The 17,507-nt window shown below is 40.4% G+C and overlaps 1 protein-coding gene across 3 annotated transcripts in view; it reads right to left on the bottom strand.

Moving 5' to 3' along the window:
• Positions 1-12,653: 12,653 nt before the first annotated feature.
• The window catches only part of LRP5 (LDL receptor related protein 5), a 127,609-nt gene continuing 122,755 nt past the window's right edge, over positions 12,654-17,507 (bottom strand). For all 3 annotated transcript variants that reach the window (XM_038136849.1, XM_038136850.1, XM_038136851.1), the window contains 3 exons: positions 16,556-16,695; positions 13,611-13,708; positions 12,654-13,108 (listed from right to left, as the gene is read on the bottom strand). In XM_038136849.1, the coding sequence (XP_037992777.1) occupies positions 12,847-13,108; positions 13,611-13,708; positions 16,556-16,695 (500 nt within the window). In that variant the 3' untranslated portion in view covers positions 12,654-12,846. The remainder of the gene's footprint in view (positions 13,109-13,610; positions 13,709-16,555; positions 16,696-17,507) is intronic.

Below are 17,507 nucleotides of genomic sequence, written 5' to 3'. Positions count from 1 at the left end.
GACAGGAGGCTCAGCACAGCCATTTAAGCCTGTGGCACAGAGCAAAGCTCAAAGAGAGGAAGTGATGAACAGGGCAATAAATGTACATTTTCTACACGGGAATCTGGCTTGAGTTAATTTCAGTTCAACAGAGTCAAGGATAGTTAGTTAATTCCTCAGGATTCCCAAGCACTCATATCTAAGTGTATGTAGAAATGATAAATATATATCTAGAGAGATATAATACACATAGCAATTTTATATACATAACCTCCAAAAAGGGACAGTACAGAAGTGAGGGACAGGAAAGAAAATTTGTGCATATATATGTGTATAGACAAATAACTATTTTCAACAACACCAAAAGGATCAGTTGTCAGAACTTTTTAACACCAAGAGGAGATGCATCATTGCTGGGTATCTTTCAGAAGTAAACAGCAAAACACTGGCTCTTCCAGCCCAGAGGACCAGGATATCTGTGCACAGGTTGGGCATGGTCATATTTTTTACTAGAGACAAGTTATTTCTTGTTCTCTCCCAAACTTGCCCTAAACCTGGACAAAGACAAACAAAACTGTCTACATGAGAGAAGTTGTTTCCACCTAGTGTCAAACAACACTCAGTCAGCAAACAGAAGTAGTTCCAAGTGTCTGCACTTACTCCATGGTAGGCAAGAAGAAAAGATAAAATGACAGATATGCTGATGATTCCCTTTACTGCTCTGCTTTTTCCTGGTGATGCTAAATCCTCCCTAAGCCCCCGACAAATGCAGGTGTCTCTGCAAACAAGTGCTATAAGGACATTATTTTCTTTTTTTTTCTCCCCCAAAAAGATCATTTGTTCTCTCTGGGCATTTGCCTTTCCCAGATTCTCATCTCAGGATTTCCACACCTTCCACATTTCCCTCCAAAGAAGAAAATGAGGGGATTGATAAATAGATTAACAGGTTCTGAAAACCTGCATAAGCCTTATGATATTAATGCTGAAATCAGGCACCAAACAAACTGTTGCCTAGCAGAGATGCTACTTCCACCAGCAAAAAAAGGGGGTTTACTGTTACAGATTTTCTAAGGCTGAGAAAAATTAGTGGCAGCAGCAAAATATTGCCATGTAAGTATTTCCATAGTAGGGTTTTATGATACAGTAAAAATCTCACTCTCAGGAAAGCTACACCCACCATCAGTGTTTACTCTGTGAAATCGAATGCAGGGGTGGAGAGAGGCTGGGTGATTCCCCCTTGAAAAGGGAAGCCCTGGAACTGTGTTAACTTTGGGAAATGAAGTTTGGTGAGCAATTCTTCAGAGCAGATGACTGTGCCACCTTGTGGCTTTGCTTAGTACTAAGCTCTGAAGTATTTATGCATATTTTACATGGAGGTGTCCCCATAATGTCAGATGTGGCCAAGAGGATTAGGGCAGTGGTTGTCCCCCCTGTATTGGGCACTGAGGAGGCTGCATATAATTTGACAGGTTCCAAAAACCAGAAGTGGTTGACATAAAAATGTGAGGGTAGAACATGCCACTCCAATTAAAATAAATAAATAAATTAATTTTAATTTCTTTTAAAATGACTGTCGTTTATTTTTCTCTAGCCAGAGAAAAAAAATAACCTTTTAGCAAAATTGGAAGAAAAGATAATGTTCCTTTGACATCTGCCCTCTCTCTTTTTTTTTTTTTTTTTTTTTTTTTTTTTTTTTTTTTTTTTTTTTTTTTTGTGAGTAAGCTGAAAAGCCATCCTGTGCTTCTTCAGGTATTTCTTCCCCAACCTTAAACAACCTTAAATGCACTCATGGCAATGAAATCCAATCCTCTGTTGTAAGACTGAGAAGATTTTGCCCCTACACCTGCTACTGTCTTTACAAGGCCTAACCTCTGAGAAGTACTTCTGGAACAAGAGTGAAGATGGGATTCTAAATGTTTTCTTGTTGGCTGCATCTCTAGACATCCAGCAGGATCTGGAAATAAACTAGACTCTTCAAGTGCTCAATTCACAAAACTAACCCTCAGTTCTAGATGGAAACAAGATACCAACATATAAAATGAGACAAAATACAGTATCCCTCACAAGGCCCAATTTAGGACAGGATGCACATATTCCTCAATCTCAGTCATCAATTCCTGGTTTTTCAGGTCTGGTCCTCCAAGCAAGTTTACAAATAAAGACAAGTGGGTTCCCATTCAGATTTCAATTGACGTGTGCTGCTTCATCCTGTACAGATACAGCAGTCAGCTTTCTACATTTTAGATTCTCAAACTTGGAACTTCCCTGAACCCTGTTTAATTCTTCCTGAGTTTGTTCACACACAGCATTCATCCCCCAGGTAACATTGTTCCCCGGGAACTGGGTGTAACAAGCAGGTCCTCTGACCACCTGCTTACCTTGCCTCTAACTTTATCAGTGTTTCATGGATAGAGCAGCCAAAGCTGCAGAGGAAAGGGGTAAGAATGAGGACTAAAATCCATAAAATGCTCACATACCTGCCAGGATTCCTCGTTAACCTTCTTATAAGGGCTAAGTTTAATAATCAGGATGAGAAATGTAAAACACCAGGGCTTCAGTTTATAGCAGGCTCCTGTAGCATTTCAGGCATTAACAAGGAGGAATGGAAACTGTATGGGAAGGGAACCTTTTTCCCTTTTTCCTTCACTTCTGGGAAGAAAGGGTTTCTTTTCCAGTTGGGGAAAAAGTGTGGCAGGCAGAGGGAAGCCTTCCACCTTGGCGAGCATTGTGCATGTAAATCACCCCCTCTTTGTCCGCTGTTTTACACTTTTGTTACACTATTTTTGCTGTCTCAGTGGGGGCACTGAATTGGAGAGTACCATCTCTAAACCAGGGCAGCACCTCAGCTCATGAGCTCCCCCCTACCTGAGCATTTCTGTCTAGTCTGGATCCAGGGAATCCAACTTCTGAACACTTGCCACTCTGTTGTTCCCAGCACCTGGGCTTTTGGTACAACCACCTACAACAGGAAAGAGAAGCTAAGGACATCAACCCTTCCAAATGCTGCAGGCTATGTATAGCATTGGAATTGACAAACCTTTGAAGCCTGATGCCCAAATTCTAGTCTCATTTTTAGTGAGTGCCTATGTACAATGACTACAGTAAAATGAGCACAAGCACTAAATCTGTGTCCTTACAACCTAGCAGGAATTCAGATAGCTATGAGAGAAATTGCCCAAGAATTAAGTCCTAATTAAACCTGTAACAATAGCCTGGTAAGCCAAATTAAAATACAATGGAAAGCATTGTCCCTGTTCTCATGAGTCTTTCTTATACCCCTCTAGGCCATGCAAAGTTCAGTAACAGAAATCAGTCCTCAAGTAATAGATTGTCAAAGCTGTTGCTAGCCCTTAAATCAGATTTATTGCCAAAGTAGCTTTGCCTTGGGGAAACTGTAACAGAAGGCATTAACCCCAATTAGGGCAAGCCCAGATCCTGTATTTGCCGGCTGTCCAGAATATATGTAAACTGTTGACATTTTTCTGTTCCAAAAGCTACTCCAGCTTCAAGCCTATTTACTATTCATGTTAATTACAGACAAGTGACTAGTCTCTAATTGCAAGAGGAAATTCAAGACCTTATCCTGCCCTTGCCATGCCTCTTCCAGCTGTTGTGTTCTGTGAAGAATCCATCAAAACTCAAACTGGGCAGACCCAAGTAAATTGCTTGTCCTAATCTTCACTGTAGCTGTGATATTAGCCAGCTGATCTGGCAATACCCCTTGCAGTTACGATCCTCACTTCATTTCTTCTATATTCTCAAGAGTCCAGCAATTAGCCTGGCTCATCAAGCCTCCATTTCTCAGATGCTACCTTTGTAGCATTGTACCTTTGTGTTCAGTCTTAATTATAGACAAGTGCCTTTTTGTGATGCCTAAAACCACAACAGCATTGGCTCCTGTGCACACCAACCCTCATTCTATCTGTGCTTTCTGAGCAGATTCCAGCAACCACCTGCCCTCCTCAGTGGAAGGTTGTGTGCAGCTCTGTGCTGTCAGCAGGGATGTGGGCAGCCTGCTGCAGTGCTGCTCCTGCAGAAACCACACAGCATGCACTACCTTCCCTCCACCCTGCTCTCCACTGCACCACCCATGGCCTCAAAGGCTGCCCCACCATTCCCTAGCCTTTGACTCAAAAGACAACCTGCACTAAATCTCTCAGGGCACAGGTGGGTGAAAAGAACCATATCTGTCCTAAAAAGCATTAGTTTCACATGAACTCCTCCCCATAACTCTACATGGGCTTTTTGGCAGCGTGTGGGCACAGTTGGCTCCCTTTATTGGGTCTGCCTGGCATGGAGCTCATGGTCCCAGGTCAGCTCTCATGGTGCTGTGCTTTGCATTGTTGGTAACACCCTGGTGTTTTGGCTGCTCCTGAGCAGCACTCCCACAGCACCAGTGCTGTCTCTCCAGCAGTAACCCCTCACCAGCAGGTTGGAGGGTGGGTGAGGAGGATCTTGGGAGGGGACATCCCCCACAGTGACCGAAGGGATATATTCCATGTGACACAATGTCAGCTCAGCAATAAAAGCTAGGAGAAAGGAGGACAAAGGAAGGACATTAGTTACTTACGATGTTTGTCTTTTGGAGCAACCATGTCTATGGAAGCTTTGAGGCTGGCATAAAGCATAGAAGGAGATCCATGGAGCTGAATAGTTTAGGACCAGGCTGTTCTTGAGTGCAGCTGTGAGCTACCCATGCTGTGGCAGAATGCATTTCAACCGCTTTAGCCACTTCCTAGCACATCCCGACACAGTTTTTCAGTTCAATCGTCAGTGATGCTGCACAAAATCACCCAAACACTTTGCTCTGCCCCACCACAGACAGCAACAGCTAGGGCAATTTCATAAAAGATCAAGTGGATTGGAATTAGGCACCCTTCCCTGTGACCACAGGTTCAGCCCTGGGAATGTATTCAGATTCCATTCAGACAAATGATGTATCAGAGCTTTATTTCTCAATTACAACAATAAGAAATCTGTAAGCTGTGGGAGTGTAAGGTGGGAGTGTAAGCTCACCATCCAGATAGGTGAGCAAGCTTTTCTAGAGCAAAAAGAAAAGACTGTGTCCTCTGGTTTCAAGAAACATCTGGGATTAAGGCACTGGAGGAGTTGGAATGATAGGTATGCTGTGCAGAAATCTGTGTGCTTGTGTGGGATACATGTATCAGACACCTCCCTGCAACCAGCCAGTGTCAGACAGAGTCTGCTCCAAGAGGACCTTGTGCATCTTACAGGAGAGAAAGCCTAGCTACAGCCAGGAGTTCCAGAAAGAAGAGTGGGGCTGTTCTGCTTCATGCCATATGAAATCCTAAAAATCTTTCTGTACTTCTGGGTGATTTGGTCCAACTTTTCTAACACAATAGGATGATGGAAGGCCTGTTCCAGTAGAGCACCAGAAGTTCTGATTTGTCATTTTCCTTCAAGCTACGAATCCATCCTAATCAGTGATGGTATAAATCACCAGGTGTAGGCTGTCATCATATGGCTGCTCCAGGGTCCATTTATATTAAGCATTATTAGCAATGATAATGTGGCTAAGAGGAAAATCTTCTGATATTTTCTGGTTCAGTATAATGCAAAACTTGGAAGAATTTTGTAGGAAAGAAGCAGATCTCTGAATGTGTATGCTCTATTTTTTTTTCTAGCCTGGAAAAAGCAGAAGAAACAGAACTGGACTTCATCACCACTGCTGATGACTGCTCAGGAACACTTCCCCATCTAAGCATGCAGGGGAAGGGGTATCTCCACTAAAAATCATTTTGACTTCTAGGTTAAAGCTCACAAATCTGAGATCACCAATATTGACTGCACAAATCAAGACAAAACTAAACTCAATGGAACTGGTTTTCAAGTATGTTTACCATAAAAAAAAAAAGAAGTCATTATTTAAAAAGTTTACTTTGACATCCTATAGCATCTGTTTAAAAGATATCATACAATTAAAAAAGAAACACAGATCAGATCTGGCCTAGCCAGAACAATTGAGATTGTTCCTATATAGTGTAACAATTTTTATAAGGTCATGATGCTGACAAACTTGTGGTAAGTTCTGTAGCTAACAACTCTAATTCTAAAGGTGATTTGCTTTCCAGCTCTCACTGTTGTTGTACATTTTAAAATTAAAGCCAAGGAGACAGCACTGTCCTTATCTTAAATAGTCTCTATAACAGTTGTGATACTGGCTGGTTGTCTCTGCTGTAGGTGATGAAACAGCTTTGCTCATAAAATAGCTGCTAAGCATTTCTTTTAAAAGCATTTATTATAAAACAAAATCCACATAATCTATAGTACAAAAGCACAGTCTGTTATCTGTACAAATATTTATACAAAATACCAGTTACTTCAAACAAGCCTTTGGTTTTGTTAACATAAAGAAACATTGCAGTTTCATGACCAGAAAATTGTTAATGTACAATGGTCTGAAGTGATGACAGCCTCAAAGATTTTTTCACAACAGTATTACCAAGTAATTTGTGTGTTAGAAGGCCATGCTTGGAAAATTAATTGATAAAGACTTCCTGTAATGCAATAAAGATTTTATGGCACTAATGAAAATTGTGACATACTAAAAACAACATTAATTTAATCCCCAAACATGTAAATATCAGTTACTGGCATTTAAAAAAAATGTTATGTATTTTTGACAGGTATTGGGATGTCTGTTGAAATAGATATCAATACATAAATCACAGTTAACTTGAAAGATTGCATTTGAGAGAAACTCCAATATATTACAAATTCAAAACATGCATGCTCTAAAAAAACCTCCAAAACGGTAAGCTTTCAGTTAGTTCCACAACTTGTGGCTGTATGTATTTTAACTGAACAGAACCCTAACAATAATACAAAGCTTTGTTAAAACCAGCAGAGTACAATCTACTTTTTTTTCCCCAGTTTATATGTTAGTCTGTTTAAAATACACAAGGCACTGAAGTATTGGGTTTGGTTGTCTTTTGAGGTAACAAATGCTACAAAATGATACACATGTAAAGCTGTAATTATTAGGCTGTTTGCAGAATACACAATTTAATATAAATATAAAAAGATTACGTGTGGGTTATATAAAAGTTCTTGGTACTCTTTGTATATTCCTGTACATTAACAATAGCAGCAATTGCGATACAAGTAGGTGAGTAGGAAAGCTCTCTGGGTTAGAGTCGTGTTTATGATACCCCCCAAATTTCACACAGCTGTCCTCCCGCTTTCAACACTTTGTTTTACCTCCACAGGCTGATGAATTCCATGTACAACTATTTACAGGCTGCAGGATCTCTGTACAAATCTAACAGGAATGTGGCTCCCTTTGTCAAGCAGCCAGCCCAGGAATGCTGTCACCAGCGGCCTCATTCTTATTTACAGAAAGGTGGGAGCACTCGCTTTTCAGAGGTGTCACTGGAGCTGTCAAACTTGCTTTTCTCCTCTGACAAGTCCTTCTAAGCACATTCTCTGCATGCATTTTGTCAATATAAACCAACCCGTTTAAGAATTGTTATTGTGATCTTTATCCGCCAGGATTCTGTGTTGGCTGGGTGAGGACATAGCCCTGATTCCAGAGGTGGGCTGCACAAGGGCTGTGGTTCATGCTGGGAACAGCCAGGATGTTGCAGCTTGTCACAGGTGGTTGGGAGCACTGTCAGCATGTCAGGACATGGCATTTTGAAGGATTTTGTTATGAAATGCAGAAGACATATATATATCAGACTGGTTTCCATCATTCCTAACATCAGGCTTAACATTGATTTAAAGCAAATTTTTCCTTTTGTATTTTTTCCTTACAGGGAGTATGATTTTATGTGAAAAAGCCCACAGTATAGCTGACCAACCTCAAAATAAACAAATGAAAGAAAATCACCCTTTAGAAAATCTAGAGTAAGTTCTCAGGAAGGAGAGGTAGAAGACCTAAAAGGATTGAAAATATCCATGCCTATTAAATATTTCTTTTAATGTGTAGTAAATACCTTAAGCTGTTTAGCTAAACTTACAACTTCTGTAGAAAGGGAACTTTATATACAACAATGAACAGAAAGTGTTGCAGTACCTAAGGGAACAGCAGCAGAAACAGCAGACACCTCTCAGAGCATAGGATTCAGCCTTCCATTAACCTCTTATAGACAAGGCAAACTTACAAGGACGACTCTACTTGTAATTCATAACTGAGTCACAACACACAACAACCACCAAATGACTGAGCTGTAAACAGTTATCTTTGACTGTGGCTTGTCTCAGGCTCTGTCCATGCATGGACCTTTATAAAATGTCCTTCAGCACGGTAAGGGCAAATATGCTGCTTCCAATTCAGGGCTCTGTGCCAAGCGTGGAGTGCATGGTATTAATTATTGGGAACATGCTTGCCTTCTGTTTTCATTTCCCAACATTAATGGATATAATTTGTAGTACAATGGTAAGCACAGTTACTCATTTGGACTGACTCAACATAAACCCCAACAAAATTACAGAACAGATCTGCTTCCAAAAATGCTTGAGGCCAACAGGACACACAACTTCTGTGATGTTTAACTGAGCACACTTGTGAAGTAGCACAACATGCTGGAGAGGCTCTGAGGAAGGGCAGCACAAGAGCCCTCCCCAGCAAAGGGATCTGACCCTGCAGGCCACCAAGGAGTGACATCAGCCCAGAGTTACCAGCTCTTATTTGAGTGCTCCTGCTTCCAAATCCTTTTCCACTGCTGTGCACACAGCATCAGAATGTCAAAAGCCCCAGAATCCAAAGGCACCAGTTGGCATAAAAATGGTGAGAACATCATGAGCCCTGGACCTTGCACATGACTTTCTAGATACCAGGTGGAAAACAGATCTAGGGTAAACAAGACTGGAGATTTCCAGAAAGCCCATCCTAGGTCTGTAAAACAGGTATTGAGGGAACAGGGAATTTTGTTGCTACTTTGAAAGGAATCGGAACTTTTAGGGATGAGCCTGCACCTTTGAAAACCATAGACAAAATCATTTCCATTTTTCCAAAAGAATTTTGTTTCCCACTCATTTCTGCCTTCCTCTTTAGAATATGCTGATAATGGCATAATCTCATTTTTAGACACAGAGCATTTTGTACTATAGCACTATCCTGACAAAATTATTATTTCTCATACATATGGATTTAGCTTAATCTTACCCTAAGTGCTCTCTAGTGATCTGTCCAGACAGAAGAAATCTGAGTAAGAAATCTAAGTAAGGCAGCTGGGATAGTGCTCATGAAGTTTCCTCAGACTCATCCAGAACAAATTCACTACTTTACCTATTAAAATTTAAAGGTACAGTGGCTATAGACCAGTCTAGCTCAAGTCAAGCTATAATTTGCACAAACTGTTCCTTGAAATGAAGGAATCCTTGGCTGTCAAAGATGATTACTTGTCCATTTACCTTACAGCCTCACACTGCTGCTACACCTGCCCTGCAGACGGGACAAATTCTACAGGAGGGGAGACCCAAGTGGCTGCTTTCATGGCAGCACTGGTAAGCTGCTCTCTGCTGGGCCATCTGTCCTTTAAATCTAACACAGAATCAGCCATATCATTTGCCCATTACTGGCTGCTCTCCAAACACCATTCCTTGTTACACCCTGAGTTGTTTCAAGTGCTAATATGCAGTCACAGTGGGCTTGGAAGGTAGTGGTTGAAAACACTGATTCAAGTACTCACAAGCTCACACAGCAATTACATGTAGCCCTCTGCAGGTTATTAGGGTAGAACTCTTTAAAATGTTTCAGTCAGCTTTCTCACAGAAAACTTCTGAGTTATTAAAACCATGCTTAAGCCTCACCAAAATGCAACTTTTCCCCACACATTTCCTATTCCTCCCTGAACTTCTCACATGCAGAGAAGTTCTCATGCCAGAATTTCTCACATGCACTCTCTAATTCCCTGCAAGTTCTCCTCTCATCCTTATCTAGAAGAAAACAGCACCGATTTTGTTTTAGCCTGAAAGTTCACAGGATGGAAACCACTAAGAAAACCAGTGGGGATATTTTGGAAAGAAGTAGTTCCTGTTGCTCAGATTTTCTTCCTGGGCTTTTCTAACACCTGGAGCGCAGTAATCCTTTTAAAGTATATAGTCTACAGCAATCAAAAATAATATTCAGTATTTAATTGTTAAGATGCTAAATTTGTATACAATCTTTTTTGGAGAAGGCTTTTAGTGTCAGTAATATGGAGCAGCATGGGGCTTTGATTTTCAGGACCAAACTTCAAGTGCCTCAGAGAAGGCAATTCCTCAGTAAACATCAACAGCAAGAGGCCATGAATGTTCAACTGAAATAAAAATGTACACTTAATTTGCCCAATCCAGCAAATGCTTCCTTCCTTCTTAAGACCTAAGCTCCAAAAGAATATGACTCTTAAGATAGTTTAGCTCAGTAAAAATGCTAATTTTCTTGGACTCAATTCCAATGTTTCTAATAAGATACAAATCTTCAAATGAAATGGTTAGGTTTCTTATAGTTATGGCTCTTAAAAAAGATCAGTGGTTTAATGAAAAAAAAATTAAATAATTGTGCATCCATTCCTGTGTAATCACAGGAATAGAGGAAAATTAATGTGGTATATCTCTAAGCTAGAACTATGACATGAAACAACTAATGAATTCATTATAAATAGTGAATAGTTATCAAGCAGAAAATTATGTATGATATGAAATTGGACAATCAACTGCTGTAATGCAGAACAAATACTCTTTTATACAACTCATGTGGCACATAAAATATCCTGTGGATGTATATTCCTAATTTAGTTAATTGAAACATGATCACATGAGAATTGCCTTCTTTCACCAAACCATCAGTTCAGAGATTGGCTAAGTCACACCAAGAGTAACAAACTGTGACCTTGCCCATCCCAGCATAGTACAAAATGGCTAATGTTGATAGGGGATAAGGAAAGAACCCTTTCTTCAACTCCATTTCTGTACTCTTCTCTATGAAAAATCATCCTCTTTGTGCTTAATTTCTCAAGTAAAAATTTAGACATGAAGGTAGTAAAAGCTACTTTAGTAGTTATAGTCACACCAGTGACAGCACAAATCCTATTCTTGAACTATGCAGACAGGAAGAACAGATCTGGACTAATAAATCTAAAAACACAAAGTGGATCAGAACACTGTGGTCCCAGCCCTTCCACCACCACAACAAAGACCTCTCTCCTGGAGTTGTAGGGTTCCTCTGATGTGCTCTCAAATAACTTGTTAAAAAGACTCAAAGAAAAGTACAATTTTAGTTCAAACAAGAAAAAATGTTCATTGTTGCCATCAATATTAAAGCTGTTGAAGGCCCAACACATCTGTTACTGAGCAGCTGCAGAAACAGGTGCAAGTTTGCATATTCAGAACGTCCCTCAGATGTCCCAAGCAGGCACTCAAATTATCATCTCCAGTGCTGAATTTATAACGTGTCATACAATACCCAATCCCTTTTGCTACAGAGAAAGAGCAATTAAAGCAAAAAACTGTCTTCTGAATTTGAAAGGGACTGATTCTAGCTCCCCCATTCCCTAATTTTTTTTTTTGTAGAAATGGGAACAAGCACTTGATCTTGAGGTTACAGCAGTTTGTACGAGTTAATCATTCTTATATCAACATGAACAGAAAAGAAGTATTTGTCTTTTCTCCTTCTTTTTTTTTTCTACCTATTTGTAAATCTGAATAATGCGGCAAATTTTTATGAGATATGACTAAACTGATTTTTGATTTGGGCTATGCAGATACCATTTTTTTACAAACACCAGTTAAAACCCAAACTTTCCTCATTTGAATACAAGTGACCATTTTGTTGCACTTTGGAAAATGAATATTGAGAGATGAAGCAATTCTCTGACCAAGTCAACACGGGTGAACACCTCAGAAACCTAACACAGTGATTACAGGACTTTTGAGAAAAAGAAAACTGTGTTTTAAGAAGCAGCTGACCCATTACAGCTTCTTCCCAGACTTCCAAAGCTTCACAAGGAAGGATGAAGGAGCTTGGTTGCATCACTGTTAAAATGGTGAGTCTGACCAAATCTGCAGTTTGTTGGGCCTTTCTCTTATCCTAAATACCACTTCAAACTTGACCCTTGCTGTCTCCCACAGGTCAGTACAACTGCTTCTGCTACAATTCACCCAGTCAGGAGGGATCTGGTTGGGCCTAAACCAAGTTTTTTGGGACTGATCTTATTTAGCGTGAATCAGTTACAGAATTGGCCACGTGCAGAGTGCCACTGCCATGAGGTAGGACGTGGTGCCTGTGGGTTTAGTTAACCTGGAAGGTTTGGCCAAGAGAAGTGTTCTTTCAGTTCAATGCTAAGCAGATGGAGAGGGAGGTTTGAAATTCAGGTCTTGGCACTCAAGTTCTGCTGGGAACTCTGCAAGCTCACTTGCAAATACGAGCATCTAAGGGTTGTGATCCTGCACGTTTTCTTCCAGTGGTGGGGCAGGGATGATACTGACAATTGTATTTAAATGTTTTTTTTCCTCTAGGAATAATCTTGCATCTTTCTTTAAATGACCCCCCTCCCACAAGCCACTTAGTTTTCTTGTCTCATGTTAACAAAAATAACTACAAACACTTTTTGCATGTAAAAGGGTGACTTAAAAATGAAGACAGTTTCAACATTCCCTCCCCAAATCCTTTGGAGACCGAGTCAGTTACATGACTTCAAAAAGGCAAATATGGCACAAAAGAATGGAAATTAAGTTAAAAAAATCAATTTTATAAATATTCTTCCTCTGTACAATTTTTCACAGCCCCACCCCTCCCACCCATTTTTATTCACATTTAGTTTTGTTTAATTCCCACCCAGATTTATTTTTAAATCATAAAATATATATTTTAAATCTGTTCATATTTTAAAATATTTACAGGAAAAGTTCCTTCTGTTGAGGTCATGAAGAGTCTGTACAAGGAGAGGGTGGAGGGGGGTAGAGGTGAAAATAGCTTCGTTCCGTGGCAGGAGATGGAGGGCAACTTTCTTCTGCCGACATGTACTGACTGCGAGGTGTGGGTGGAGGGGGATAAGGGTCTGAGTCTGAATTTAAATCTATATAGTATTTGTTGGCCTTCCATCGACTCGTGGTATAGTCACTGTCACAGACATCTGTGCTGCATGGGGTTGTGGGTGGAGCTATCCCTCGTATCAGGTACGGCCTGCACGGAAACAAAAAAGAACAAAGCACACGCGTTAGTTGCAATCTGGGGAGAAAAGAAAGAAAAACAAAGAGATTGAACAGCTCTGTGTGTTCAGCCAAGATGCCTGCTCATTAATACTGTGTGAGCCTTAATTCAGACTCCCAGAGAAATCCAACAAGAAGTACCTGAACTGTGTCAATTTTGAATGGCACAACTACCCTCAGCCAGCAGCACATTCTTCCAGCCCCTAACCTACCAGAGGAGACTACCATGACCATTTAACCCAGTCACTAACAAACAGGTTTACTCATGCAAGAGTTTTAAGACAAGCTTGAGAGAATGAGCAGAAAACACCAACCTCTATACAGGATGATCAGGGACTGTTACATAGCAATATAATGTACATAATTTGAATGGTCATTTATTAAGAGAGGAAGAGAATTTTAAATGAAGTCTGAACAAGATCCAGAACTAAAGGCAGATAAATAGAAGATTCAGCAACTCTTTTTATGAACTGTACCTGTAAGATCTTGTGTTTGAAGGAATGTTTGAGGAATAAAACATCTCTGCATTGTATAAGGAACGATCGGTAGCTGGGGAAGGAGGAGGGTTCAAAATCTAGAAACAACAGGAAAAAGAAGTGTGACTTTTTGGGTTAATTATACAATTTTACTTAGATTGAAAATAGTATTGATGCCTTCACCCTGTCATTCATCCTTATTCTAGTTTGCTCTCCTAGCTGCTTGGAATGTGTTAATGCATTTTTAAAGATCACAGATGTTCATTACAAGACTTTATTTTGGACTTAGGTACTGTGCAGGTTTTCGAAGTTCTCAGTACCAGGAATTTTCTTCCTTGCCACATCTGTTATTATGCTGGAAGGCTGGAATAAAGATGGAAATGAGACCCAGTTTGGCTGAATTTGAGTGCACTTCCTCGGACATAAGGACTGATAGCATCCTCAGCAGATGCTATTGGAAATAAAGTATGTTCCACTCCCAGACCCTAAGCATGTCCCCAGTCAATAGCAGGGTCAAGAAGCCAAGTTCCTTTACTGTAATTAATAAAACCCCATCCTTCCCTGAACACTTCATTTTTACTCTTGTTCTGTAAACATTTCATTTTGGCAGAGTTCACAATGCAAAAAGCCTATGAGCTAAAAAATATTTATAGCCTGTGTGTGCATATAGACAGCACACACATATGTATGGTTCAGCTATGGGTGCTTACACACTCATAGTTGAGCCATGTGAAGGTTACTGGTAGCCTTTACACAGGAGGAAGTTTAGCAGGCTTCAAAATTATTTAGGATTCTTCCACCATCAGGAAGTTGAACCTCTGACACAGCCATTAGGGCATTGGCCTAAACCTAAGAAGAGCATTGTATCTCTTCCAGTGCGGAAAATTACACCACTGCTGTTGATTGAGCCTTGCTACTGATGTGTGCATCTTGTACACTGCCTGCCCTGGGCATTCAACCAACTCATGGCCTGCCCCATTGACCATCATTCCTCTGCCTTTGCTCTTCTCCCACAAAAACACTCTAAAATCACTGAGTGGAGATCATTGTTTGGGTCTTCACTGTGCAGCATCCAGCAAAGTGATTCCTGGCCTTTGAGTTGAGCTCACTGTTACTTATACTGACAAGCCCTGCACCCAGATTCATGTGAAGGCAGACAACCTTTGCCAGTTGTGGGGAGTGATGAGTAACTACCCCAAGGCCATCTTTCAGAAATCTTTCTTGGAGGAGCACTGCATGTTACTTGTGGATTCACTGCTATTGACACCCTGAGCTGCATCAGTACCACTTCATGTTGAGACTAAATACAACAAACATGTCAGCCAGGATGCCTGTAGCCAGGTTCTCAGGTATGTAAACTGGCATAACTTCATTGACACTGATTCTTTCCCAGTCTCTGTTCACTGGAGCACCTCTCAGTACCACTAAGATGTGTTAAACAAACCAAAAAAGCCAAGAAAATGAAGGTGCTCAGATCTGTCCTTTTGATTATTATCATAAAGCTGGGTAATTAGCTACCAGGCAGAACTCAGCAAAAGATTTGGATTAAGCAGTACCTTAATGCAACAAAGCCCTTGCAATAACTTCCTTCTGAGAACCCAGCATGCCTTTCATGAAGGAAATGCTGGTATCATCCCTGCAGGCCCTTTCCAAAGTGTGGAAAAAGAATTCCCAACAACAGTCAGATTAACTTAGGCCAGAAGTCAAATGGAAGAGTTGATCTTTTGGCCAGCACAGATCCCACAGGCAGATCAGCTCTTGGGCTTCTTTTCTCTTTCAAGCTTTATTTAGTTAAGTGTTTTTTCTGTTCATCCTTTTTAGCGTGGTACTGACACATCAATCAGGTCTAGCATGAAATTGTTCAGTGCATTACAGAGACACCGGTGATGCATGAGACAAGCTAAATTAGGAGGGCTGCTGAGTTCATCTGCTTCTTGATGGCTTCACAATGCAAGAAGTACATACCCAATTTTACCTTACCAACAGATAAGCTCACAAGCCTCTCTTCTCCAGTTTTGCCCTTCTTAAAGGGAGAGAAAGTTCCTCTGTAACTGGCCAAAATGCCTACACAGAGCATAACAGCTTATGTGTAAACACAAATGCATGTATACCCACACAGTGTGTGGGCTCCTGATTCAATACTACACAAAAATCCCCTCCATAGCTGGCAGATCAACTCAGGCAGCTTCCTGTGTGTGCCTAAAATCCAATGGATGTATCGTTCAGAAGCACAATGGAAAAAAACTCATGACAAAATATGCTGGCAAACAGGAACCTTTGTGTGTCTCTCCTACATATTCAGAGAGGACTCCTCCCATTCAGAATATACATGTTGGAATTTGTGAAACTGTGATATGGGGACAAGAATTCTGTCAGTTCTAACACTCAAAAGTCAGAAATGGAGCTAAATTATAGCTGGAAAAAATGCAAGCAGAGTAACCTCTGCCTCACCCTGCTGCACCAGTGTTATCCCCCAGTGCATGCACTTGGTTTTCTGAATCAACAAACACTTGATCTCAACAGCAAGTCAAGCTTATTTCATACATGTTTGTATTCCAGTCCCCTTTCATTTTGCTTGCCTTATTATTCCATGTGTGCCTGCAACATTAGGCAGTGCAAAATGTCATTGGGCCACGGCCATCAGAGTGAACAAAGGAGGTGGCATCTCCAAGGGAAGAACAGAAGTATCCAGGAACAAACCAGCTGAGTATCACTCTGATAACAAAACATTTTGGACATCACAGAGCACTGTATAATCCTGATGGACTACAACAAGGCCCTTTTGTGAAGTTCAGTGAGTGTCAAAATGGGCCTGCATATCATAAACAGTAACACCCCAGAGCTGTTAACAGTTGTTAACATCTACTTAGTAAGCACAAAGTTTCACCTTTCCTTTCTTCAGAAGGAGGAGATAGCTAACTCATTGGTGCATTTCCCAGACATACCTGTGGATAGAAAGTGGCTTTAGTGCTGGATGAGCTGCTTGAAGATGCTCCAGTAACATGGTTTCTGTCATACAATGGGGCACCACTGCTTCCTCCCATGAGACTCATGGAGCTAATCATGGACTTTCCACAAGAGATGCCTGCATCAAAACGGAGAGGAAGACACGGTTAGATAAACCACAGTGTTATCTATCAATGCCAAACAGAAACCAAATCCCTAGCTTTGCAAACCCATGCAATGATAATGGTTGTCACACCTTGGGAAGAGAGCTTTATGTGAAAACTTCAGGATTACAAGGAACAGACACTTTTTGTAAAGAAAACATTTCAGCCTCAGACCATGTATTGTCTCACTGCAGCACTGAACTCACAACCTACTATCACACTGCCGAGAAAGGAATCTTCAGAACAGCTGATCCAAACTGCTCACCCAAATTAATAAAGAAATTTTCCAATTAAACAAACTTAGGCAGTTGCAAAAAAAAAAAAAAAAAATCAACCAAAAAACATTATACAAGGCCCCAAAAAAACCAAGCTTGAGACCTCCAAAGTTTCAATTTCCATTGCAAGAAATTCAATTGCAAGTAAATGAAAAACTGCAAAACTCAAATATTTTTATTAAAAATAATTACCACGGAAATTGAAAATCGGCAAAGACAAAAGGAAGGGAACCTGAGTTAGAGGAAAATGGAAGACATCATTCTCCCAGCTGTTTTACTACAATATACTCTTAACTCAGACAATTCATTTTCAGCTTCCTGTCAGACTATTCAGTGCTAATGTAAGAGTTAAGTCTGGGAAGTTTTCAGAACTTTTTTTTTTAAATGCAGGAAATATTTATTACATGCAGATTAAGTATTTGTAATCATCATTCATGATGATATATATCCTTTTTGGAAATTCCATAGTATTAGAAACCTGTCTTTTCTTTAGAGTTGGCATAAATAATAAG

The sequence above is a fragment of the Motacilla alba genome, chromosome 5 (genome assembly GCF_015832195.1).
Source record: "Motacilla alba alba isolate MOTALB_02 chromosome 5, Motacilla_alba_V1.0_pri, whole genome shotgun sequence".
Taxonomy (NCBI): Eukaryota; Metazoa; Chordata; class Aves; order Passeriformes; family Motacillidae; genus Motacilla; species Motacilla alba.
Note: the sequence above shows the minus strand (reverse complement) of the source record. Positions and strands in the feature narration are given on the sequence as shown.